Source organism: Trichechus manatus, unplaced genomic scaffold, assembly GCF_000243295.1.
Source record: "Trichechus manatus latirostris isolate Lorelei unplaced genomic scaffold, TriManLat1.0 scaffold00019, whole genome shotgun sequence".
NCBI classification, from domain to species: domain Eukaryota; kingdom Metazoa; phylum Chordata; class Mammalia; order Sirenia; family Trichechidae; genus Trichechus; species Trichechus manatus.
In genome coordinates this window covers 13,331,343-13,357,276 of record NW_004443955.1, presented here as the reverse complement: position 1 = coordinate 13,357,276, position 25,934 = coordinate 13,331,343, and the positions used below count along the sequence as shown (strand labels likewise).

At 46.4% G+C, this 25,934-nt stretch overlaps 1 protein-coding gene across 1 annotated transcript in view; it reads right to left on the bottom strand.

The window, feature by feature from the left end:
• ADAMTS17 (ADAM metallopeptidase with thrombospondin type 1 motif 17) overlaps positions 1-25,934 on the bottom strand; it is a 479,690-nt gene that overhangs the window by 74,868 nt on the left and 378,888 nt on the right. The window contains exons 17-20 of the mRNA XM_004372648.2: positions 23,027-23,107; positions 10,936-11,093; positions 7,096-7,255; positions 4,075-4,210 (exon numbers count right to left, since the gene is read on the bottom strand). Coding sequence (XP_004372705.2) covers positions 4,075-4,210; positions 7,096-7,255; positions 10,936-11,093; positions 23,027-23,107 — 535 coding nt within the window. The remainder of the gene's footprint in view (positions 1-4,074; positions 4,211-7,095; positions 7,256-10,935; positions 11,094-23,026; positions 23,108-25,934) is intronic.

The following is a 25,934-nucleotide window of genomic DNA, read 5'->3' as shown; positions in this document are numbered from 1 at the left end:
AAACAGGCAGCTTCTGTCTGCAGGTGAGATGGGAAGGCAGAGAGGGTTAGGAGCTGGTTGAATGGACATGGGGAATCAGGGGTGGAAAGGAGGAGTGTACTGTCACAGTATGGGGAGCACAATTAGGGTCATATAACAATGTATGCATAAATTTTTGTATGGGAGACTAACTTGAAATGTAAACTTCATTTAAAACACAACAATAAAAAAAAATTAATTAAAAAAAAAAAGCCGCCTCCTAGAAGATTATGGGAGGTAAAAACCATAGTGGTGCCACCTTTGCCCACTTGGTGTAATAATCATAGGCTTTTGTTATGGGGTTTTGAATTAATCTGGAACGTAGTTGGAACACTGAAAATGTGGCCCAGTTACCTCTCCTGTGCCTTTCACTAAATCTGGGAAGAGTTTGGTCACTGTTTCTTCAATTATTATTTTCTGCTAATTCTTCCTCTCCTCCCTTTGTGTGACTCCAATTATACTTATGTTAGAATGCTTGATATTAACCTACAGTGAACTGAGTCTCTGTCATTTTCACCAATCTTTTCTTTCCTTTTTTTTCAGATTGGATAATTTCTATTCCTCTATCTTCAAATTCACTGAATTTTTTTTTTTTTTCGTTTTCATCTCCAATCTGCTGTTAGGCCCATTGAGTAATTTCTTTTTTTAATTTCAGATATTGTATTTTTTAGTACTAAAATCTGTATTTGGTTCTTTTTTAGAGTGTCTCTTTTTTCTGCTAAGATATCCTGTGTATTAATTGATTATGAGCATATTTTCTTTATGTCTTTGAGCATAGTTTTAATAGCTGCATTGAAATTTTTGTCTATTAACTCCAACACATGTCCTCTTGGAGTCAGTCTGCATTAATTGCCTGTTATCTTTCGTGAAGGCTATATTTTTCTGTTTCTTTGTATGTCTGGCAACTTTAGATTTTATCTTCAACATTGTGAACAATAAACATTGTGAATGAACAGCAGTACTGTTTAATAGAAATATAATGTGAGTCACATATGTAATTTTAATTTTCTAGTCATATTAAAAAATTAAACAGGTGAATTAAATTTAATAATATGTTTTATTTGACCCAATATATCAAATATATAATCATTTTAACATGTAATCAATATTAAAAGTTAAGATATTTTACAATCTTTTTTCATACTAAATCTTTGAAATCTGGTGTGTATTTTACACTTACAGTACGTCTTAATTTGGAGTAGCTAAACCCAAAAACCAAACCCACTGCTATCGAGTTGACTCTGTCTCATACAACACTAAAGGACAGAGAACTGTCCCACAGGGTTTCCAAGGCTGTAAATCTTTACAGAAGCAGACTGCCACATCTTTCTCCTGTGGAGCGGCTGGTGGGTTCAAACTGCCGACCTTTAGGTTCACAGCTGAGAGCTTTAACCACTGTGCCACCAGGGCTCCTTTGGAGTAGCTAGTGGCTATCATATTAAATAATGCAACTGTAGTGTATTATTTTAGGAGAATATTAAGTTTTTGTTTTAGCAGGCAGCTAACTTTGCTGGAATAAAGTTTCAAACTCTGTCGCCCCTGTGATGGGCAACAGCTGAAATCTCAGTTCAGTTCTTCTAGCCTTAGCTGGGTTGTGTGGAGTCTTCCCCACACATGTCTTATTTCTAGAGATCTGGATGACATTTATATACAAAATTTGAGGGTCCCCATCTGTGATCTCTCCGTTCTGGGATTTCCCGTCATCACTTTCCAGCTGCTGTGGTTGCCCTGAACTGTCTCCTCTGACTGCTCAACCAGAAAAAGACTGAGGGTATCTCTCTGAGTTTTACTCGCCCCACAAAGATCCAACTGGACCCTCATTTCAGTTGAAAAGTTGTAAAATGGGAAACTCACTTGGTGCCATTCCCTTCTCCCATTTATCTACTCCTCTCTAGTTTCTGCCTGCTCTCTAGCTTTCAAATAATTACTTTTTATGTCCTCTCCAGAGTTCATAATCTGTATCTGCAGGAGACTTGGTCCCATACAAGCTACTCCATCATTATGGCAAGGAGAACTCTTAATTGGCAGTTTTTAACTTTACTTCTTGGAGTTCCTTCAGCAGAGGTGCCGTGGGCCTACTGTGACAGGAGGGGAGGTGTGTGGATTCTTCCCCACCATGTATGTGTCTCAATTCAATCAGAGCAGCTGAGATTTCCTATGTTCCATAGATTGTGTTTCTATGCATAATTTTAAAAAGATTTTGATACTAAAATAGTTTAAAAATATAAGCAGTCAAGTTTGACTCTTGAATGGATCCCTAAGACTAGCTCCAGTCATGCCCTAGAGTCTATGCTGATCTCTCCTCTGGATTCCCTTATCTACTTTCTAATCATTTCACTAGGGCCGGGATGTCACCTCCTGGTTTCAGGAGAAGGGACTGTGGCCCCACACGTGAGTGACAAAGGATTGATGGGTTTGTGGGATAGCTGCTCACAGCCAAAATGGTCCAGATTCCCCACCAGTGAATTTCTCTTCTGGGCTTCAGCATTACAGTAGGATTTCATTAAAATCATTCAAGCAAGTTTCAGCTTCTTACTTTCTCTCTTGGCTTCTGTCTCTCATTCAAACACATCTTATTTTAAGAGTCTGAGAAAGCAAAGGGGGTTGGTGCAGAAACCAAATGCTTGTAAGTGGTCCAAGTTGGGCTTAAGAAACATCAAAAACTTCCATTTCAAAGGACCAGCCTAACGTAGAACAAAAAATAAAATTCATAAAAAATGACCAGACTTACTGGCCTGATAGAGACCAGAGGAACCTCTGAGACTATGGCCCTAAGACACCACTCTAACTTGGAACTGCAGCCATTCCCAGAAACCACCTTCTAGCCAAGCAATAGACAGGCCTATAAAATCAACAATAACACTCAAAAAGAAAGTGCTCTGTAGAACAAAACAATTATATGAGACCTACAGGGCAACATTTGCCCAAAAGTAAAGATGAGAAGGCAGGAAGGGGAAGGAAAACCATATGAAAGGAAATGGGGAACCCAGAGCAGAAATGGGGAGAGTGCTGACACAGTGTGGGGATTGCAACCAATATCATGGAATATTTGTGTACAATCTGTTGAATGGGAAACTAATTTGCTACGTAAACTTTCACCTAAAACACAATAAAATGTTAAAAAAAAAAAAAAAAAAAGAGCAGCCTAGTTACAAAAGGTAAGTGTACCTAAGCATCACATATAACACCAAAGAACAAAAGCCACTCACCTCATCTCAGGTCACAACAAGAAGCCAAGGGGTGACATTGCACAACGTAGCAGAGTTATAATACTACACCAAGCCCCCCTCAAACTACTATAAATAAAGAGGCTTCCCTGATGAACACATTTCCCACAATTCCTCTTGGCTGACAATCCAAGAGAATTCACTTCAGAGCACTTGAGAAACATGGCCATGAAAGCTGGGGCTGGGAACAGAATTCTGATGGATTCCAAACAATCAACACCAAGATCTGCACTCACTGGTGTTCATTACAGACAGTGAAATTGGTCATCCACAAACACCAAACTTGTGTGCGTTCCTATTCAACGGTGCTCACGCTATAACATTTATTTCCCTTTTCTCCAAGGCAAAGTAATATGAGGGAGCTGACATGTACCAGTTGTAAGGGTGTGGCAATGGCTATTTTTTTTCTCAGGGGATGTTGTTAATGGTCTCCTGTATGATGCCTTCCAGCTAGGACTGTACATTTCCATCAGAGTTCTGGCTTAGCAGGAGTTGCTGGGTGGTGCAAATGGCTAAACACTCAGCTACTAACCAACAGGTTGGTGGTTCAAATCCATTCAGAGGTGCCTTAGAAGAAAGGCCTGGTGATCTACTTCTCAAATAATTACCCATTGAAAACCCTATGGAGCATAGTTCTACTCTGAAACACATGGGCTCATCATGAGTTGGAATCAACTTGATGGCTACTGGTTCCAGCTCAGCAGCCAGAAGTGCAATGTTTTGGCATAGGATGGTACTGTGGTATAAACGGTGTGTTTCTGTCTCCCCACTCATGGGTAGTACTGCCCCGAAGCCCGAGGGATCCAAGCTACAGAAGCAAGCTTCTTACCATGACTGGCACGGGTGTGAGTTGCACCTCCGGACCTGGGGCTCTGGGCGGCTTGCTGGAGGGCAGTCACTGTTGTTCACCAGGGTCATGGTCTTGTTAACAATCCGCGTGCAAGACACAATAGTTCTGCGTTCCCCTGGAAAACAAACCACAGGGAGCTGAGAGGATGGGCCACACAAACCAGAAAGGCCACTCATGCTTACAAGCACACTTTTGATCAGTTTGTCATTTAAAGTGACTGTCCTAATGCTTACCGGTTGTCAGAGAGGGAGAACTGTGATCTTAGGGAGATGAGGACGTGTAAGTCATGGCTGGGCAGCATGGGGCAGGAGAAAGATTCTAGAACAGGGTCAGAAAGTGGCGCCACCTCAGATCAGCTGTGTCCTTGGACAACTTGGGAGTCATGGGATCCAAAGTTCTGACTGGGATCTTTAAATGGCACCAAAGTTTGCCTATCTTGTTATTTGTTTGTTTGATGTTTAAGTCTATGTAGTCTGTGTAGATATTAAATACCTGTACATCAGTCCTCCCACCACCCGTCTGTCAGTTTGTTGTACTGTGGTGGCTTGTGTGTTGCTATGATGCTGGAAGCCATGCCACAGTATTTCAAATACCATCAGGTCACCCATGGTGGATCAACCTGTAGGTTTCAGCTGAGCTTCCAGACTAAGACAGATCAGGAGGAAAGGCCTGGCCATCTACTTCCAAAAATTAGCCAGTGAAAACCCTAGGGATCACAACGCAATATTGTCTGATATAGTGCTGGAAGATGAGCCCCCTACTTTGGAAGTCACTCAAAATGCATGGTGGCCACAACAATGGACTTTGGCTTACCAACGACTGTGAAGATGGCACAGGACTGGTCAACATTTCTTTCTGTTGTACATAGGGTCGTCATGAGTCGGAGGTGACTTAATGGCAACTAATAACTATAGTTATTAGTTGATAACACATCAATCCTCATCAGACAGCACAACTTCCTACTACAGAATGCCCACTTGCTGGGAGAAGCGATGGACAGGGAGGCTTGTCCAGAGGACACACAGTCTCATATCCTCCAGGCAGCGATTCCAGAACCAATCCAAGAACTTCTCCAGCCAGCCAACTGCTACTTATGCTTAAGCATCACCTGTTCTTGGGAAGCTTCCCTAACTCCCCACTGGATGTAGCCCAGTGTGTCTCTTGGGTGTTGACCACAACTTTGTCAGGAAGGCCAAATGACTGGGAGCTAAGACAGTGGCCTCCGGAGCCATGTCCTCTATCAATGGCTAAAAGCATCATCTCAGGTTAGCTACCAAGCCTTCTGTGCCTTAGTTTCCTCAAACAGGCTAGTTTACTTAACTTCCCCATGCTGTATGGCATTTCCGTGACGGTCAAAATCAACTGACACATAAAGTGCTTAGAACAGAGCCTGGGGGGTGGGTGGCATTAATGTTAGCTATATGATGTTATTATTATATTTTGAGAAGATTAACAAGATATCAGACACAACTCTGTGGATCCCAGACTCCTTGCTGGGTCTGTCTCCTGGCAGATGCTTCGCATGGAGATGACTCAACATGATGGAGTCCGGACCACACTGTCAGCCTCCTACTGCCTGTCACTGCAGCCGGGAATGAGTAAGGACAGCATGGAGTGGCCTCAAGCCAGATTTCAACTTTGGGCAGCAGGTCTGACAGCTGTGCTGGGAGTCATGGTGTCATATAAGCATGTCACCTGGCCAGAAGTGACAGCAGGAGGACAGGCCCCCAGTCCAGGGGAGCCTGCTGACTGTCGCATTTGACTATGCTCAGTTTATAGCAAGATACTCAAGTGCAAAAGCCCGGTTGTGGCCAGGGGTATGGGTCTTGCTGGGTTTGGAGGCTGGAGGCCCCTCAGCACAGAGGGGCAGCTGAAGGTCTACGGGAGACGAGGCCTCTCAGGGAGAGGTGCAGAGTGAGAGGACAGTGGGCTGACGTGGCATCTGAGGTCATACCAACCTCCGCGGGACTGCCTGAGAAAGAGGCTGAGGACAAACAGTGGGGACAGTCAGCCAAGATGAGCAGGAGACAGAAGGAATTCACAGCTGTCCCTGGCAGTGTCTAATGGGCTTAGTCATGCAATGGCTATAAGTCTAACCCATTAGAAAAGGGACAGGTCACTTAAATGAACAACAATCCTCTACATATTGGATAGCTGACAAATGTCATCTTGGCAGTAAACAGCCTCTCAGGATCGGGGCGGGGTGGGGCCATGCTCAGTGTCTACCTGCCAGCCCAGTCTCTGGGTTGCATTCCAGAGTCCAGGTCAGACTTCCTTCCCAACTCTGTACCCAACAAAATCGAGCCCTCCTGTGTCCCCTCTCCCACGGCCCTGCTGTGCACCCTGCTAAGGTGACAAGCTGGATTATACGAAATAACCCACTGATGAGTCTACTGCTTTAGCTGAGATCACTCTCTGCAGCCAGCAGTGCCGTTGGCCCACCCTGCAGCCCCTGCAGCAGGCGGACAGTCTGATCACCGCAGTCTAGAGGGGAGGAAATTCAGGCTTAGAGAGGCCAGTCAGTCACTGGCTAAGGTCCAGTGGGAAACCGTGGCTCCAGGTCTCAGGCTCAAGACATTTCACCCAACTTGCAGGACGTTTTCCTCCCACTGCTTCATGAAGTTTGGTTACTGGGGCAAAGGAACAAATTATTTGGGGGCAGAGAAGTCTCTAGTGCACCTCCACCAATGGCGCCAGGTGAAGGTCTGTATTCCAGTCATTCCTAGGGTCAGCCTAGGCACACCTGTGGTGCAGCCATCCCCCGGCCAAGCCTCCATTCACAGTTAGCACCAAGGCCCATGTCCAGGGCCACACAGCAGTGTGGGGATGACCCCAATGCGTGGGGATTTGGGAGACTCTGCCCAAGAGTTGTGCAGAGGTTCTCAGTGGGATGTGACTAAGTTCCCACAGGAATGTGGTTTACAGAGCCCGTCTTTCCCAGCTGGCCCAAGCATCCTGAACACGCTTCTCCTTCCCTCAGCAAGGCCCCCAGCGGCTCACCTCCTCCACACTGCACGCTGCACCCTTCCCAGCCGCTGTGGGTCCAGATGAACAGCAAGTCCTGGGGCTTTTCTGGTTCACTTTGATTTTCCGCAGTATAGTTTACAGGAACTGTGTACTCGTAATGAATTCCGTAACTCTGGTCGTGAAATAACAACACCTGGATCAGCAGCAAAATAAAAGGCCAGTTTGAAATGGAGCGAAAGCCCACAGGGCTGCTGAATTTGCAAACCAAGCCCCACTGTGGCTGTTTCTCTACCAGAGGCCATCCCCTCCTTCCTAGGCTTCAAAGCAGATTCAATCTAGGGGTGTGCCTTTATCTCAGCCTTGGAATTCTTGGGGGCAAGGCATATACAACCCTCAAAAAGGGTCTTTCCTGCTAGACAGAGGACCAGCTTAGACTAGGGAGGAGCAGCTGGAGTCCCTGGGTGGCACAAACAGTTAATGCTCCACTACTAATCTAAAGGTTGGCAGTTCAAACCCAACCAGTGCTGCCCTGGAAGAAAGGCCCAGTGATCTGCTTCTGTAAAGACCACAGACAAGAAAACCCTATGGAGCATGAATCAGAATCAACTCGATGGCACATTTTTTTTGGGGGGGGGCGGTACAAACAGTTAATGCACTCAGCTGCTAACCTAAAGGATGGCAGTTTGAGTCTACCCAGAGGTGCCTCTGAAGAAAGACCTGGCAATCTACTTCTGAAAAATCAGCCATTGAAAACCCTATGGAGCACAGTTCTACTCTGACACACATGGGGTCACCATGAGTCAGAATAGACTCAATGGCAACTCGTGTTTTAACCATGCTTTACTTGGGGAGCTGCTACACGCAGAGAGAAGCATATGGTCCACTTGCTCACCCGTGTGGCTGCCTTTGCAGACAAGAAAAACACAGGTGTGCTGTTTTTACCTAGACAGGCATCTGAGCAGGTAGCGTTCTTCTACATCTTTAAAGATGAACATCGCCCTTCACTACCCTATCCCTCATCATTGCCATGCGGTGAGAGTTGGTCCAGAGAGGTCAGGGGAACGCAGGCTCATAGGCAAAATACACCCACCACAGGGGAGCCTTGGGGAAGTCTGTCTGGGGCCCAAGATGCATAAGCCTTCCCTGAGGTCTCTGGAGAGATGCGATTCCTGCTGCTGTGGGAGCTTGGACGATGGCTGTGCTCCTGGCGTGCCAAAGGCCAACTCAGGGCTTAAAGATGGCAGTGGGGGTGTGGGAGTCATCTGCAATCCAAGCGGAGTGCGCGGAGTGACAGGTTCTTTTGTAACATATGTAACCAGCCCTGTAAGGACAGCAGGTGTGTATCCAGCCTACTGGGTCAGAACAAGCCCTCGGTAGGACTTCTAAGTGGCCTGCTTGTGGACTGTGTGTCTTCTGGCTGAGGTAACAACCCATGTGTGCTCCTGGGTCTAAGCAGCTAGCAATTTCCCTCCCAGCCAGCCAGAGAGGTCCCGGGCGGGCGGACAAGCCAGCAGGAGCTAGAAGTGGAGCATGCAGGGCAGGTCAGGTGGAAAGTGCTGGAGAAAGGGAGCGACTTCCTTCCGGAGCAACTCTCAGCCCTCCAGGGGCTTAGGTTGCTGGGTGGGGGCCGGGGCACTAAGAGCAGACCTAAGTGTATAAGCAGCCACTTCTGCAAGATATATACTTGCAGTAACACATTTGGAAAAATGCCTCCAGTTTAAAAAGAAAAAAAAAAACTATGCTTTAAAAGAGATCTTTATTATCTCAGTATGGGAATAAGACTGGTGAATCGAGAATCCATATGAAACCAATTTCATGCAATTTTGTAGCCACGTACAATTTGTGTGTGCATGTGTGTAATTGGTTTCAAATGCAGGTCTCTGCGGCTTCCCCGGTGCTCCTGACTCTGCAAGCAATGTGTATGCCCCAGTGTGGGGACGATAGCTTTCTATTTAGAGGCAGAGGGGCACCGTCCCTCTTCGTTTCTAGGTTTAACAACTTAAAGTACCAATCCTATTTCAAGAAAGGCGATTACTATTAAATGAGGGCTGGAACTTCAACAACAGCACTTGCTTTCTCTGGGTTTTGTTTATCATCGTCCAAATGAATCCAGGCTGTGACTGCTTTCATAGGCTGATGCTTTGCTCAGCTTAAAAAGTTTTTTTTTTTTTTTGTAAAGAAGGAAAGTATACCCATCTTGGTGTTTGCTAGAAAAAGCAAATTCACGCGCTAAGTGGTGATGTTTCTATACAGGTTTTATCTTTTGTCTCCTCGTTTAATTCCTCTGAATAACTGTTTTTAAATCAGAACAGGAAGATCTGTTCTAATGACTAGGAGTCCCTGGGTGATGCAAAAGGTTAACTCGCTCGGCTGCTAACAGAAAGGTTGGAGGTTCAAGTCTACCCACAGGCACCTCCAAAGAAAGGCGTGGTAATCTACTTCCAAAAAATCAGCCATTGAAAACCTTATGGGGCATAGCTCTACACTGACATACACAGGGTTGCCATGAGTAGGGGTCGACTCGATGGAGACAATCTTATCACAGAGAAATGGCTCAGGTACAGGTTCTTGGTACTAGAAATCAACTTGCAAGAACATCTTTGCAATGTATCTCCTGGACACTGGCTTGGTTACATCTCGTGGGAAATTGCTATGGGGTGAGTGCCATCACGGGGCAGCCTCTGGTGATGGGGTGATGGTGCTGTGCTGAGGGGCAGAGCCAGTCTCTGCAGGAGATCCCTGGGAGGTGGCCAGAGAGACTTTCAGGTGTCACCTAACTTGAACAGCTGCAGGTTGCCAGAAACCACAAATTAATGGGGGAAAAAGAGCTTCCAAGCAGAAACACTGGCAAGTCTTGAGGACAAAATGTGCTTTGATTACAGACACAAAAGCTGCCACATATCCTGTTCTTTGGAACAAGATACAGAATCAATAATTATGAACCATCAGAAGTCAGCCCCGAGAACTCCTGGACCCTACGAAAAAAATGGTGGTATTTTTTTCTTCGGAGGTCTGTAATGTTTTTAAAAGGATGAATGATCAGATGTTTAAGCAGCTTGCACAGAGTGCCTCTTGAGACAAAACCAAAACAGCTGCCATCAAGTCAATTACCACTCATGGTGACCCCACCTGTTGCAGAGTGGAACTGGGTTCCACAGGGTTTTTAAGACTGTGACCTTTTGGAAGCAGACTGCCAGGACTTTCTTCTTCAGTGCCTCTGGGTGGGTCTGAACTGCCAACCTTTTGGTTAGTAGTCAAGCACTTAACCCTTTGCGCCACCCAGGGACTCCTCTCCTGAGACGACAAATGAGATAAAAGATTACACATTTCAAGGGACCACCAGGGAAGTAAATACACATGGCCAGCCTGGCTCTTCTTCCTGATTTCCAAACGCTTGTTGCAAGCCGAGCCTGGAAAAGTTGAGTGATATTGGTTTGGAAATAGAGTCAACAATTCATTTCCAAAAGGTAGTTTCTAATGTGGAGGTGCCAATTGTGGGGCAGATCTGCACACCCTGCCATCTGATACAACAGCGCAGGCTCTGAGCGGGGCCGCCTGCTAATGAGGCCGAGTCTTCCTGGCTGCCACACGGCCAAACATTTCCTTCCTGAAGGCAGTTCCTCCTGAACAAGATGGGAGCTCTGCCAGCCAAGAGCCACAGGGACGGTTCCAGAGGGGAATTCTAAAGCATGCAGTGAAGGGGATGGGATAAGAGCTGGCCAAGAGGGACGTCTAAGCAGCAAGTAGCCCTGTAAAACACCAGGAACCAGAATGCATGTATCTCCCCCAATCCCAAGGCCCCAGGGAAAGGTGAACTGGTCGGCCTCCATGAGCCATCACTCCTGAGACAAATGAAAGCGCGCACTGACTTACCATCAGATGTAGTGGTATTTTCGTTGGTCCCTTGGCAGAAATTTTCTCCCACAGGCCCCTTCTAACGTAGCGGACGGTTGTGCCAGCAATCTGAAACTCTCCTGGGAGCTCGATCTTCCAGTCGCTGTTGATGGATCTCTTACTGGTGTCTTTGAGAGCTAGATAGAAAATCATATAGGATGGAATGAGACAGCAACTCAGACTTTCTTACAGGGCATCTGGGTGTCCTGAGGGGAGGAGAGTTTAAGACGCGGAGGCTCCCCCCAGGAAGGACAGCCGTGATCATTGCACCTTCTGTCATGGGCTCCTTGCCTCAAACGCAATCAGAACACTGGAGGTGCAGGAGGAAGGCAGAGAATGGAAACGACCATAGCCCAATCAAATACAGAGTAGATGATTTTCTGTCTGATGAATCAATCCTATTTTCATGTGTACAAGACATTAGTTCCTTTTACTATTATCTTTTTTTTTTCCCAGTTGCTAGTCGAGTATATTCTGATGCATGGTGACCCCATGTGTGTCAAAACAGAACTGTGCTCCATACAGTTTTCAATGGCTAATTTTTCAGAAGTACATTGCCAGGCTTTCTTCCAAGGAGCCTCTGGGTGGATTCGAACTGCCAGGCTTTTGGTTAACAGCTGAATGTGTTAACTACCTGTACCACCCAAAGACTCCTTACTGTTACCTACCTGGGGCTTTTTAAGGAAGGCAGCCTAACGCAAACATCTCTTAAGGATTTGATACTTCTATGCTAGCTAAGGAACAATTGTTGTTCTGTTAGGTATCTGTGTTTTGAACTCCGAGCAGCCCCACAGATGCGGCAGTAATGCTTGGCAGATGCTGGGCTGGTGGAGCACCAAGTGTGGTGGGGTACGCTCCCATACACACCACTCTCCGGGGGTGAGGTTTGCAGGTTTGCTCCTTACACATCCACTCAGTACAAACGCATGTGAGGAGGTAGATGGTAGAGGGAACCAGCATTTTTTTTTTTTTAAATAACAGCATTATTGAGATATAATTTACATACCATACAATTTACGTTAAGTGTGTACAATTCGGCGGTGTTTAGTTTATTCACCAAGCTGCGCAACCATCACCACAATCAACTGTAGAACATTTTCATCACCTAAAAAAGAAACCCCATGCCTATTTGCAGTCACTCTGTATTTCTCCCCCCAAACTCCCACTAATCTACTTTCTGTCTTCATGGATTTGCCTACTCTGAACACTTCACGTAAACGGAATTATACAATATGTAGTCTTTCACACCTGTCTTTGGGAACCAGCATTTTGCTGATTGGTCATAATCAAAGACTTAGTTTTTCATGCAAGATATATAGATTTAACTCTGAAGTGTTCAGCAATGACTATGTTAGCTTTTGTCCCTTTACTTAGGTTTGGAGACCATGTCGTTCTCATGAGGAGGGCACCGTGCAGTGGAGTTCTGTTTTGTTTTTAGAAAAAATCCCATTGGAGCGTATTTTGGCATCCAGGAGAAGGTGGCAGATGACAAGCTAAGAGGTGATAGCAAGTCTTTCAAAAGATAAAGAGACTCCCGGGCACCCTCAGCCCAGTGCCCACGCTCCCTCCTCGCACAGCTGGGTTCCCTGACACCCACCACTGCTTTCAGTCGCTTTAGGACACCATTCAGTTCACATCACCAAAGTCAGGTTATTCTCTATTCTCTGGTTAGATGCCCACCTTTAATACACACCGTGAATATTGAGAGTTGAAACCCCTTTTTGGGTTTCGGTTAACCCTGAATTCATCAGCTCCAGGCTGGGGTTAGCACCCTGTCACTCCATAACCAGCTGCGTGATGCCGGGCAGGACAATATGGTCCCAATGCTTGCTCCTGCCCAGCGTGCTCTCCTGGCAAACCCAGAAGAGATGCGTGCTCATGACTCTTGGAGGAACCAAGAGAGGAGCTGGAAGGGCTGCTTTCCAGCCAGAGAGACTTCCAATCAGGGTCTCCATCCCGGCTGGCTGTGCGCAGTGAGTGGGGGAGGATTACAGGACTCCAGGGAAGGCTGAAGAAAGGGAAAGCTCCACCACTTGGAACAGAATCTGTTTCCTTTCGAGAAATTCTACCCGCTATTGAAACTTCCTGGCTACTAAGGGGAGGTGAGAAGTTTGGGATACCCACAATTTCTTCTCCTTTTTCTCTTCCTCCACCACCTGTAAACCACCATTTAAGGTGCTCATTCTCTGGCTTAGGTCCTTCATAGACTTTTACCCATTTAATCTTCCCAACAACCCTATAAGGTCAAGGATTGTTTTAGTCATTTTGCAGATGAGGAAATGGGGCACAGAGAGGTTAAGTAACTTGCCTAAAGTCTCACAGCTATCACATTGTAGAGTGGAGACCTGAACCTAAATTTAAACCCAGGACTCTCATTACCACCCGTTTCTAATTCCCACATTCTTAGACTATAGCATCAGTCTAGATTTTTATAAAAAATGCTGCAATGTGAAAATGTAAGGCTTGTTCTCAAAGAGAACAAATTCCAGGTTCTAATTGCTATAAGGTCTTACGTTCTGTAGTCTTACGAAAATAACTAATTTCATAGATTTCCTAAGCTTCCAGTGAACTCATAACCTCAAATACATTTGGTTATGTGAACCATTTGTGAACCTGGGTGAAGGGTGGATGGGTGTTCATTGTACTGTTCTTTCAACGTCTCTGTAGATTGCACAAGCATGTATTTGGTTTCAGGAATCAGAGCAAGCTGGTGGGAATTTGTTGTTAGTTGCCACTGAGTCAGCTCTGACTCATGGGGACCCCACATAAAACAGAACAAAGTATTGCCTGATCCTGCACCATCTTACCATCATTAACTCCATTGTGGAGGCCACTGTAGATTTTGAGAGCCTTCCAACCTAGACAGCTCATCTGACAGCAACATAGAGAACAATATTCTGTTGGGATCCATAGGGTTTCCATTAGCTAATTTTCAGAAATAGATCTCTAGGTCTTTTCTCCTAGTCTGTCTTAATCTGGAAGCTCTGCTGAAACCTGTCCACCAGGGGCGATCCTGATGCTATTTGAAACACTGGTGGCACAGTTTCCAGCATCATGGCAACACGCAAGCCACCATAGTATGACAAACTCACAGAGGGATGGTGGGGAAGGAAGGAGCAGACAGATAATACTAGGGGTCACAGTCCTCTAAAAAAACCCTCAGAAGGAACAAGCTGGGATAGCATATGAAGCAGCAAATGCATTCCCACCAACACTTCACTCTCCTCTGAGGCTTCCTCAGCGTGGACACTGGTCAACCCACTAGGGCGGGGCTGAAAACACAGCTCCTGCTCTTAGGTAGACAGGTAAAAAAACAGATGAACATAATAAAATTTAATAAGCCCTATGACAGGGGTGAGTCCAGGGCCCTGGGTATGTTTTGGGGGCAGGAAGGAGGGACTTGGGGAAGGCTTCCTGAGAGAGGCACCCTTCACGCTGAGCTCATAAGAAAAGTAGGGGGAAGAAGTAGCTGGGCACTATGAGTGCTGTGGAGGTGACTGTTGCCAAGATCGACCTCCGCGGTGGGGTGGAGGAGTGAGGAGAGACGCGGCACTCTGAGGACAGGCCACTGGAAGGTGAAGGAATCTGCTTTTCAGAAGTTTGTCTGTGAAAAGGAGATGAGAGACAAAGAGTGGCTACAGAAGGATGGAGAAGGGGAGCAAGACTTACGTATTGCTGTTATTATTAGGGTAGGAGATACTCTGAGATTCCCAGTAACTCTGAGTCATAGAAACCAGCAAGTTTCTTTAAAGCTCTTGGGCCCACCCCAGAGAACTCATGTCCCACACCAAGGCCAGAAGGGCGCTGGAATGGCCACACTCCTCCCTGTCTCTGCCTGCCGCCACATTCACTGACCAGTTCTCACAGGCAGTGCCCTGGCTGGGTTTCGGGTTTAGAAGTCGGGGGTGAGGGTCTGACCTTGTTCCGTTTTATGCTGTTGGAAACATCTAGTGCGTTCCCTGCCTAGCACATCTCTCTCTCTCTCCTTCTTTAAGTAATGGCTCCCTGATTTTCCTCTGGGGACATGTTCTTCCTCCAGTATGTGGGGCTGAGCCCTGACTTCACTCCAGCTCCAGGGATGGGCCCATCACCCAACCCTGGACAGTGAGGGTACTTCCAAGACTTTCGTTCACCTTGGGAAGATTTGGTTCCACAGCGTTGCCCAGAGACTTAAAATAAGACTACATTTTCTAGCAGAGTAAAGTCACCTCAGAGAGGACAGTAGTGCCAAGACAGAGAACTTGTTTCTCATGGTGTAAATACTCCCATGACATGATGTTAAGCCCCTAGATCCAGCCATGCCTAAAGTTGAAACTCAGCAGCTTAGAACTGGGTTTGGCATTCATGTGTGCCTTTTGGAGGTAGATTTAAAAAAAATACCACCAATGCTGGGGGCAGGGCAGGCAGGGAAAGAAAAATAACTATTATGGACTCAAGGATCTCACCCCAGGATCCTTACCAACAGGTGCTTAGTACCCACCTGGGATTTAGAAGGACTGACACACTGTGGCCACGCCTTAGCCTGTCCCTGGGCCTCTGCTCCAGTCCCGGCACTAATGCCCTTTCTTACCCAACCTTGTCTATGGAGCTCCTGGCCCTTTTTGCAAGATGCCAAAAAGTAACTTATTGAATTATAAACTGAAAACTACCTGCCTCCATGTCCAACAGCAAACCTCTGGGAAGTCAAGAGTGGGAAGGACGGGGGCCACTGCAGGGAGCACCCCTGCAGATAATGCTGACAAGCTCCCCTATGGATGCACTGTCCAGAGGCATGGGGCCGGTCTGGGAGGCCCAGGACCCTGTCCTCAGAGTGACAGAGGCGCCTGCTGGGGGTAGGGGGGCAGCCACAACTACCACATGAGCATGCAGGGCCGGCTTGGCTTGGGGTTTGCCTCTCTCTGGTCCCCGGAGCAGGGTCTTGTTTTTCTGAAGGGGCTGTGCAGAGAGCAATGAATGAGGCAGAATTTCAGGAGCTGGTCTGCTGGTTGGGTCAGGGCTCCAGGGGGTCAAGGAACCAGGGAACGGAAATTACAGGAAAGATGAGCTGTGGCTCGCAGGCTAACCTAGAACAAGATGGGCAAATGAATGGGAGAAACATACCGGATTGTGGTGTGCTGTACCAACCAGCTCTCTGGAGGAAACAGCCCAAGTTTATAGCGCTTGTTGATTTCAGGGTGTAAATACTCAGACATACCAGTGATCATGAAGATGGAGCAGGACTGGCAACATTCCACTCCACTGTGCATGGGGTCAGCATGAGTTGGAGCTCGCTCCATGGCAACCAACAACAACAGCGAACGCTGCCCCCCGGGCCGATTTCAAGTCCTGCACGGACACCACTGAGTGTGGGGTAGGAGGAGACAGCCGCCCTGGCAAGCCACACCATGGCTGCTGGAGCCCCGCTTTGCTGTGAGGCCCTGATCTGGAGCAGCTGAGGTGCTGAAATTTCACACTATCACAGCTTCAGGAGAGGGGAGAGCTCTCCTGGCCCCAGAAAGAATACGCTCTGTATGCCCAAGTATTGCACGCGGCCATGTGAAGAGCAGCTGTAAACTGCAAAGAGACCTTCACGACGGTCATTTGGCCTCTTCTTCTCAGAGGCTGGCACTCCTTTCCTGGTATGGGTTGCTCATGACAGTAATCATTTATGCATTTTACATGAGAGCAAAACCCAGCGGCAGGGTTAAAAGCAGGAGGTTAGCAGTCCCAAAGGCATGGGGAACGCTTCAAACCCCATTTATGTTGGTGTGACTGATTTAGTCAGCAAGATTCAAAACATGCTGGTTGCTGCGGTCTGTGCTGAAAAATTGGAACTTCCCGCAGAATTATACCATCTCACATTCCTTTAGGAACCCCTGGGGAGTATAATCGGTTAATGCGCTCGTCCACTAACAGAAAGGTTGGAGGTTTGAGTACACTCAAAGCCACCTCGGAAGAAAGGCCTGGTGATCTACTTCTGGGAAATCAGCCACTGAAAACCCTATGGAGCAGAGTTCTACTCTGACACACATGGGGACACCATGAGTCAGAGCTGACTCAATGGCAACTGGTTTTACATTGCTTCAAAGGGGCAAAGCTCCAGCCTGGGAGATTGTACTGTTGAGACAGCAAGGTTGTTTTTAGCAGTGAATAAATAGATTCAATGTGGAGTCCAGCGATAAAAGGCCTGTGTGGGGCCACATCGGCTCCCCAGAGCTAGCGCTGAGAGCTGTTTGCCTCCTACCCCTTTCTGCAGCAGCCTTGTGCTCCCCCCAACTCTCTGCCTCCACAGCCTGAGCGAGCTTCCCAGGGGAGGGTTTGCTGGAGCCGGTGAAGCTCAACTCAGGGCTCCATTCATAAGTAATGTCGTATTCTTAAAAAGACCTCCCCTCCCCCCAAATAAAATAAGCTTTGGGCCTCCCAAGTTCCTGCTCCCTTCAATCTCTGGGTATCAACAAGTATATTCACGCACTCTTTGTAGTTGAAATTAGGATTTTTAAACCTTGAAAGGACTCAACAGGGGCTATTAAGATGATAAGTGCTTTCATTTTACAGGCAAATGATAGTTAATGCTAAGTGAAATATGCCAGTCACAAAAGACCACATAGCTTAGGATTCCATTTACATGAAATCTTCAGAATAGGCAGATCTATAGAGGCAGAAAGTAGATTAGTGGTTGCCTAGGGCTGTGGGGATTGGGGAGAAATGCGGAGTTACTGCTAATGCATACAGGATTTCTTTCGGGGGTGGTAAAATTGACTGCAATGATGTTTGCACAACTCTGTGAATACACTAAAAACTACCGAATTGTACACTTTACATGGGTGAATTGTACGGTATGTGAATTATATCTCAATAAAGCTGTTTTAAAAAAAGAACAAGGACTTTCCACGTGACCTGATTCTGCCTGTGAAGTCTGAAGTTTGCGTTTGCTGGGAGGAGATTTCCGCTTGCCAGTTTTGCCTGGGCCAGAGGATTGATGTTTTAAATCACCGTCCAAAATAAAGCAGCACTTTCTTTTGTATATTTTGCTTAGAAGCCACCAGGAGCCTCTCCACAGCCAGAGACTTTCACGCAGGCATCCCATGAGGGTGTGTGTGTTCCTTCCTTTGATGTTACGGCGGAACAGGAGCTCCTCAGTGACCTGGAACTTGAGGTCACATGCTGAAGTCCACTTCCATTTTGTGTTGTTTTTGCTCTCTGTGGACATTCATGCACCATTTCTGGGACATCTTGAGCCATTCCAGGGAACCAGTAGGGGCATTGCTGATGGGAGGGTAGGGCTCCCCTTCAGAGCTGGCTGGGGGCCGATGGCAGAGGCATGACCCTACCTCCCCTCCCTCTTGGGGCCCAGAGTTGTGCAGACAGTGGGGTCTGTTCTTCTCCTTTCTGGATGCAACTGGAGGACCTGACCCACAGTCAACAGCCCGCTGCTCCTGGCATCGAGTCAGCAACGCCTTTTATTTCCACTCGGAGTCTCGCCAGCTCCGTCCTCAGCTATGGATACAAACTGCAGAGGCATTTCCTGTTCCAGGTGGTTTTGAGCAGCCAGCCAGCCAGCCAGCCGCGTGGGCTGAAGGTAGGTGGGGCGGAATTCTTCAGCAACTGCTCCCAGCAAATGTGAGAGCAACTCAACATTACACTGGGTTGACTTCCAAAGCACCCAGCCCTGAGTGGAAACAAGTCCTGTTTGAACTGACTTTAGGAATCTAACAAGCGTGGACCACCTTCACGCTCGTGCTTTGCTGGCACGCCAGGCCCTGGATTATGATTTCTGAGATGAGGGAGTTGAGAAGCCATCCTGAGACATTAGCCCAGTTCCTGGGATGGGCACTCGCTTCTCTGAAGTCCACACGGTAAGCGGTAGCACTGCGCAGGTTTAACATGTGCTCTCCAGTCAAGGGTCTTCTCTACCAGTCCATTGCCTGCTGTGATTGAACACCTCAGAGCCATGCTGAGAAGCTCCGCGAATGGCAGCAGGCTTAGATTCAGATTCCAGGTCTACACTCACTAGTGGTGAGAAATTGGGTCCGCTACAGAACCCCTAAAAAAAAAAAAAAAAAAAAAAAACCCAAATCCTTTGCCATTGAGTTGATTCCGACTCATAATGACCCTATACGAAAGAGTAGAACTGCCCCATAGGGTTTCCAAGGAGCAGCTGGTGGATTCAAACTGCCTAGCTTTTGGTTAGCGGCCGAGCTCTTAGCCACTGCACCACAGAACCCCTTAGCCTAGGAATACTTGAGCTTAGGGATACTTTGCAGTACACTAGGGGGGATTAGTCACCAGCCTTCTGTCAGTTTGTAGTACTGTGGTGGCTTGCATGTTGCTGTGATGCTGGAAGCTATGCCAATGGTATTTCAAATGCCAGCAGGGTCACCTACCGTGGACAGGTTTCAGTGGAGCTTCCAGACCAAGACAGACTAGGAAGAAAGATCTGGAGAACTACTTCTGAAAACTAGGCAACAAAAACAGAAGGGATCACAATAGAGTATTGTCCAATATAGTTTTGGAAGATGAGTACCCTAGGTTGGAAGGCACTCAAATACACGGTGGACACAACAACGGACTTGAGCCAACTATCATGAAGATGGTGCAGAACCAGGCAACGTTTTGTTCTGTTGTACGTGAAGTAGCCATGAGTTGGAGTACACTGGATGGCCACTAACAATAACAACAAGGGAGATTAGAGATAAGGTCTCAAACACAGCAGGGGCTTGATGACTGGGAGTTATTAATCCTGGTGTTATTATTTGTGGCCTTTAAGCTTCAGGAGCCCACACTGATAATCGTAAGTGCTCCTTTCCCTGTGCAGCATCCACTGTTTATTCCTTAACTGACTCTAAAATGAGTTTCAGTGAAAAGCTCATTTTTACTATAGGAATGAGAAGTTGAAGAGTGATGTAAAGGATTCTGACCTCCTCTGTCATTCTTATAACGCCACAGAAAGTAGAGATAAAGTCCCTATTTTAGTCCGATCCCTGGGGCTGGGGTCAGGTGAAGGAATGGAGTTGGAATTATGAGAAGCCAGGATTGGAAGCCAGGGAACTTATTTGCTGGGCCATCTGTTGGTGATGTGTGGAAGAACCAATAAACTGACCTTTGAATTGAGCCAGGTCCTGGAACACTGTGATTATGATTTTTTAATAAGGCATCAAAGGCTACCTGAGTCTCCCATGGAGGTCTCCCAAAGGTAAGGGAGAGCCAACATATCATTTGGAAGGTGTCATGGATTGAACTGGGTCCCCACAAATATGTGTGTCAATTTGGCTGGGCTATGATTCCCAGTGTTGTGTGATTGTCCACCATTTTGTCATCTGACGTGATTTTCCTATGTGTTGTAAATTCTGTCTCTGTGATGTTAATGAGGTGGGATAGGTGGGAGTTATGTTAATGAGGCAGGGCTCAATCTACAAGATTGGGCTGTGGCTTGAACCAATCTCTTTTGAGATATAAAAGAGAGAAGCAAGCAGAGAGACAGGGGGACCTCATACCACCAAGAAAGCAGTGCTGGGAGCAGAGCATGTCCTTTGGACCTGGGGTTCCTGTGTAGAGAAGCTCCTAGTCCAGGGGAAGATTGATGAGAAGGACTTTCCTCCAGAGCCAACAGAGAGAGAAAGCCTTTCCCTGGAGCTGACTTCCTGAATCTGGACTTCTAGCCTACTAGACTGTGAGAAAATAAATTTCTCTTTGTTAAAGCCATCCACTTGTGGTATTTCTGTTATGGTAGCACTAGATGACTAAGACAGAAGGGTAACGTTTAGGTCCACCACCTATCTTTCGGTTTCTCGCACTGTGATGGCTTTTGTGTTGCTGTGATGCTAGAAGCTATACCATCAGTATTTCAAATACCAGCAGGGTCACCCATGGTGGACAGGTTTCAGCAGAGCTTCCAGGCTAAGACAGACTAGGAAGAAAGGCCTAGTGATCTACTTCTGAAAATTAGCCAATGAAAACCTTATAGATCACAACAGAATATTGTCTAATACAGTGCTGGAAGATGAGCCCCTTAGGTAGAAAGGTACTACACAATAACCACAACAGTAGACTCGAGCACGCCAACAATTGTGAACAGGGCGTAGGACCGGGCAACGTTTCGTTCTGTTGCGTGTGGTGCTGCCATGAATAGAGCCAACTCGAAGCCAACTAACACCACCACCACCCTTTGGGCGTGACACTGGGGTGATGGGGCTTCTGACCCAAACACTGGTGAAGTTGTCCCAATTTCCTTCAGTGGCTGGAGGGTGGGGAGTGAGGGGGAAAGCTCTTTGAGAACTTAGCAAAAAGGTGGTCACCCTAGCGAGGCTGCCAGAAGCAGCACAAGGCCCTATCTTAGCAAGCACAGTTCTAAGCATTGTTCTATTTGCAGAGCACCAGCTAGGACAGCCGGGCAGAGGTCTGGCAGCCTAGGCGGGCACAGTGTTCATGTCAGAGGAATGACAGCCCACAGGCCTGATGAAGAGCAGTGTGGATGTCAGCACAAGGGACAGCAAGGTCTTACCCTGCAGGAGGTGTGGCAGTGGCTACTCCCAGTGTCAGGAGTCAGGGTGGTGGTGGGCAGATGAGGGGAAAGCTGCGGTGGAGATGGCAGGGCTGCATGGATTACAGCAGGGTCACACATGGCAGGGTGCTGGGTGTAGTGAGACCTGCTGTGGGGATCTGAAACAAGAGCTCCCAGCACCACGCCTGCCCTTCCCTGAGGCAGATGTTTAAGGACCGCCTTAGTTTCTGTTTTCTGACTCTTAAATAAGACGATTGTGGTCTTCACTGTACACCTGACTATTAGAGATTTGTTTTGTGTCTGTCTTGTTAGACTACGAGTTTCTCAAGTACAGAGACCATTACAAAGAGAGACTTGGATACTTCAGTGAAGTCTATAAAGACAGGAACATGGACAAGGACATAATTTTTAAAGTTGAAATTAAAGGGTTCCATGGGCAGCTTCCCTTTAGCAAAAATAACTGAATTCTTAAGTTTGAAGCCAGTGAGATCATGTCTTACGCATTTCAGTCACCTCCACGTTGAAGTTTAACCCAAGGCAGGCACATGCGACAAGGGCTGACCGAAGCACACGGGCCATAGAATGTTCTACCCCAGTGAAGTAAGAGCACAGGCAGCTCTGTTTCGCGGCAATGTTTGCTGATTCTGACCCGCATAAAGAACACTGACAGGTTTGACTCAGCACTCCAACCACCCTGGTGTGCCAGGACCAGGCTGAACTTTGCTGGGGATGCTGGGAAGGTTGGGACTGAGCTTAGAATACACTCAGAAGGTCTTCTTCGGTTACCTACGAACTTACCAGTTGCTGTTGACTCGATTCTGACTCACGGTGACCCCATGTGTGTCAGAGTAGAACTGTGCTCCATAGGGTTTTCAATGGCTAATTTTTTAGAAGTAGATCGCCAGGACTTTGCTCCAAGGAGCCTCCGTGGACTCAAATCTCCAACCTTTAGGCTAGCAGCTGAGTGTGTTAACTGTTTTCACTACCCAAGGACTCCCTTCTTTGGCTAAGAAGAGTTTAATTTAATTCTTCTCAGGTTCTAAGATAACGAAGACTGCCTGGAATGAAACCTGATCCTTGCATAGAAAGACACAGGTGTTTGTGTCTAAAATCAACGGAGTTGGCCTCTAGGAATTTGGAGACATAGCACTTAGTGAAAAATCAGTTTTCATCTGGATTTCTGTTAGATTTAGGGCTGTTGTTCTTTTTCCAGCTAAGGAGGCATCCCCAGAGCCATTGACAGGCCCACAGGGGCTTCCCACGAGTTAGGCAAAGGGATACGTGTGGCTCAGGACTGACTCTGCCCTGATTCCTCACAAGTTCCTTCACTCTCTGTCATCTTCCTTCCTATCCAAATCTAGTGGTCCCCACTCACTACCCTCACCTTGAGGGTGGCTGCACTCCAGCCAAATATGACAGTGCTGTTTGGTCCACTCTGAGTACATATGTTATTACAATTGCAGATACAGGTATACCACCAGTGACCACCTAGGAGAACGACACTGACCAAATTACCTGCCTGATCATCAAATTCAGTTCTCAGAAAACAAATTGTGAATCAAATCTTTCCTTTTTCTCTCTTTTTTTTACCCAGAAAACTGTGGGCAGGTTTATCCTCCACCACGCGGATCCTCCGAGCTCCAGCAGGAATGATAGCAGCTTCAATATAACCTGTAGCAACAAATGACACATGGATGAATCACACCTCCACCCTCGATCAGAAGTCCGTGGTAGTACCCCACAAACCACTCCCCCCACGGTGGTTTCAGACACTGTGGCTGACATAGCTCTAGGAAATCAGAGTCAACTAACGGGGAGGTTCTTCTATGGGCAGAATGTCCTGGCTGCCCGACTCCCAGGGAGCATTGCTGGCATGGAATTCTATGGGAATGGCACCGCCCTGGAGCATGGGTGAAGAGTGCCTCCTGGTCCATTCCTCTGTAGGAGGTTCCTTCGCTCTCTGTTGCATTTTGAACTTGCTCTGGATATCGATGGGGTGATAGCACAAGCTAAGCAACGTGCCCTGTGGCAAAACCATTGCCTCAAGGTACTGCGCCGCTTTACTGCTTTCACTGTCCTTTGGGCTTTTCCTACAACTATCAGGGTCTACAATTTTGCCCATTTCCTTGAGTATTTCCAAGTTCAGAGGGAGGCCTGCCTCAGGGCATGCTCTGATCCCAGAATGCCCAGAACAGTAGATGATTAAAAAAGACTCCAACGGAAAGACTAAGGCTGGGGATGCCAGGGACCGGCTGAGGCTTGGTTAACTGGGCAACTGTGCCAATCAGTGAGCCAACATTATGATGAGATTCTGAAATTCAGGCTGAGACTCATTTTGTTTTGATTCTCATTTGGGTTTCAGACAAGAGTTTTGTGCATTTGCTTTAGCAATTTAGATGATGATCTCAAATTGGATTAAGAATCCTGCCCCTGCAGTTCCCAAATGCGATCCTCAGAATCAGCAGGGAACTCAGAAACATGAGGGGTTTCTGTACCCAACCTCCCAGAGAGTATGGAAATATCTATTTTGAGAGGTTGATTTATTTATTCATTTTCCCACAATAAAACAGCTTTACTTTTATTTAAAAATAGTACATTATTATTATGAAAAAAATTTAAAAACCAAGAGAGGAAACCAAAATCAACTGACATCATACTACACTGTGAAAATTATCCCTAAGAAAGTAACATTTTGCTGACCATGCTCTCTAGTACCTCTTTATGCACAAAATATACACACATCGTTTTAGGTGAATGGGAGATTACATATGCTTTTCAAAGGGACACCTTTAAAATAATTAGAGCTTTGCTAGGCAATATATGCCCAAGGTACAAAATCCAGAAGTTAATATAGTAGAAAGAATATTAATCTTATAAGTTGTAAGATATATCTTACAGCCAGCCTTGCTAAATACTTTTATTATTTCTAATAGTTTGTATATGTTGATGGGGTTTCTATGAAGCTAAGTGTATCATTCGCCAATAAGACAGTTTTGTCTCTTCCTTTCTAATCTTTATGCCTTTAATTCCTTCTTGTTTCACGCTTCTGGTTGGGACTTACAAAACCATGTTGTATGTGAAATGAGATTGTGGCATCCAAAGTTTTTCCCACTGAAAATGATGCTTGCTGTGGGAATTTGATAGATATAATTATCAGGCTAAGGAAGTTCTCTTTTCGACTCAAGAAGAGTGGGTTTGGATTGAGAGATTTTTTTTTTTTCCTTAAGCATCTATTTATTATTTTTTTTATTGTGCTTTAGGTGAAAGATTACTGCTCAGGTTAGTTTCTCATACAAACATTTATATACACATTGCTATGTAACCCTAGCTGTTATCCCTATAATGTGCCCGCACACTCCTCCTTTCCACCACGGATTTCCTGTGTCCATTCAACCAGCTCCTATCCCTTTCTGCCTTCTCAACTTGCCTCTGGACAGGAGCTGCCATTTAGTCTAGTGTGTCTGCTGAACTAAGCAGCACACTCTTCAGAAGTATCATTTTCTGTCTTATAGTCCAATCTATTCTTTGTCTGAAGAGTTGGCGTTGGGAATGATTTTAGCTCTGGGTTAACAGAGAGTCCGGAGACCATGTCTATGGGGGTTACTCCAGTCTCAGTCAGACCATTAAGTCTGGCCTTCTTACTAGAATTTGAATTCTGCACCCCACTTTTCTCCTGCGCAATCACGGACTCTCTGCTTTGTTCCCTGTCAGGGCGGTCACTGGTGGTAGCCGGGCACCATCTAGTTCTTCTGGTCTCAGGCTGATGGAGTCTCTGGTTTATGTTGCCCATTTTGTCTTTCGGGCTAGTATTTTCCTTGTGTCTTTGGTGTTCTTCATTCTCCTTTGCTCCAGGTGGGCTGGGACCAATTGATGCATCTTAGATGGCCGCTTACGAACTTTTAAGACCCCAGATGCCACTCACCAAAGTGAGATGCAGAACATTTTCTTAATAAACTTTGTTCTGCCCATTGACCTACATGTCCCCTGAAACCATGGTCCCCAGACCCCTACCCTTGCTACACTGTCCCTTGACGTGTTTGTGTTCAGGAAACTTATTACCTTTTGGTTTAGTCCAGTGGTGTGACTTCCCCTGTATTGTGTACTGTCCTTCCCTTCACCTAAGATAATTCTTGTCTACTATCTAGTTAGTGAATTCCCCTCTCCCTCCCTCCCTATCCTCGTAATGATCAAAAAATGTTTTCTTCTGTGTTTAAACTTTTCTTAAGTTCTTATAATAGTGGTCTCATATAATATTTGTCCTTTTGCAATTGACTAATTTCACTCAGCATAATGAGTTCCAGATTCATCCATGTTATGAGATGTTTCACAGATTCATCATTGTTCTTTATCACTGGGTAGTATTCCATTGTGTGAATATACCATAATTTGTTTATCCGTTCATCTGTTGATGGGCACCTAGGTTGTTTCCATCTTTTTGCTATTGTGAACAGTGCTGCAATGAACATGGGTGTGCATATATCTATTCCTGTGACAGCTC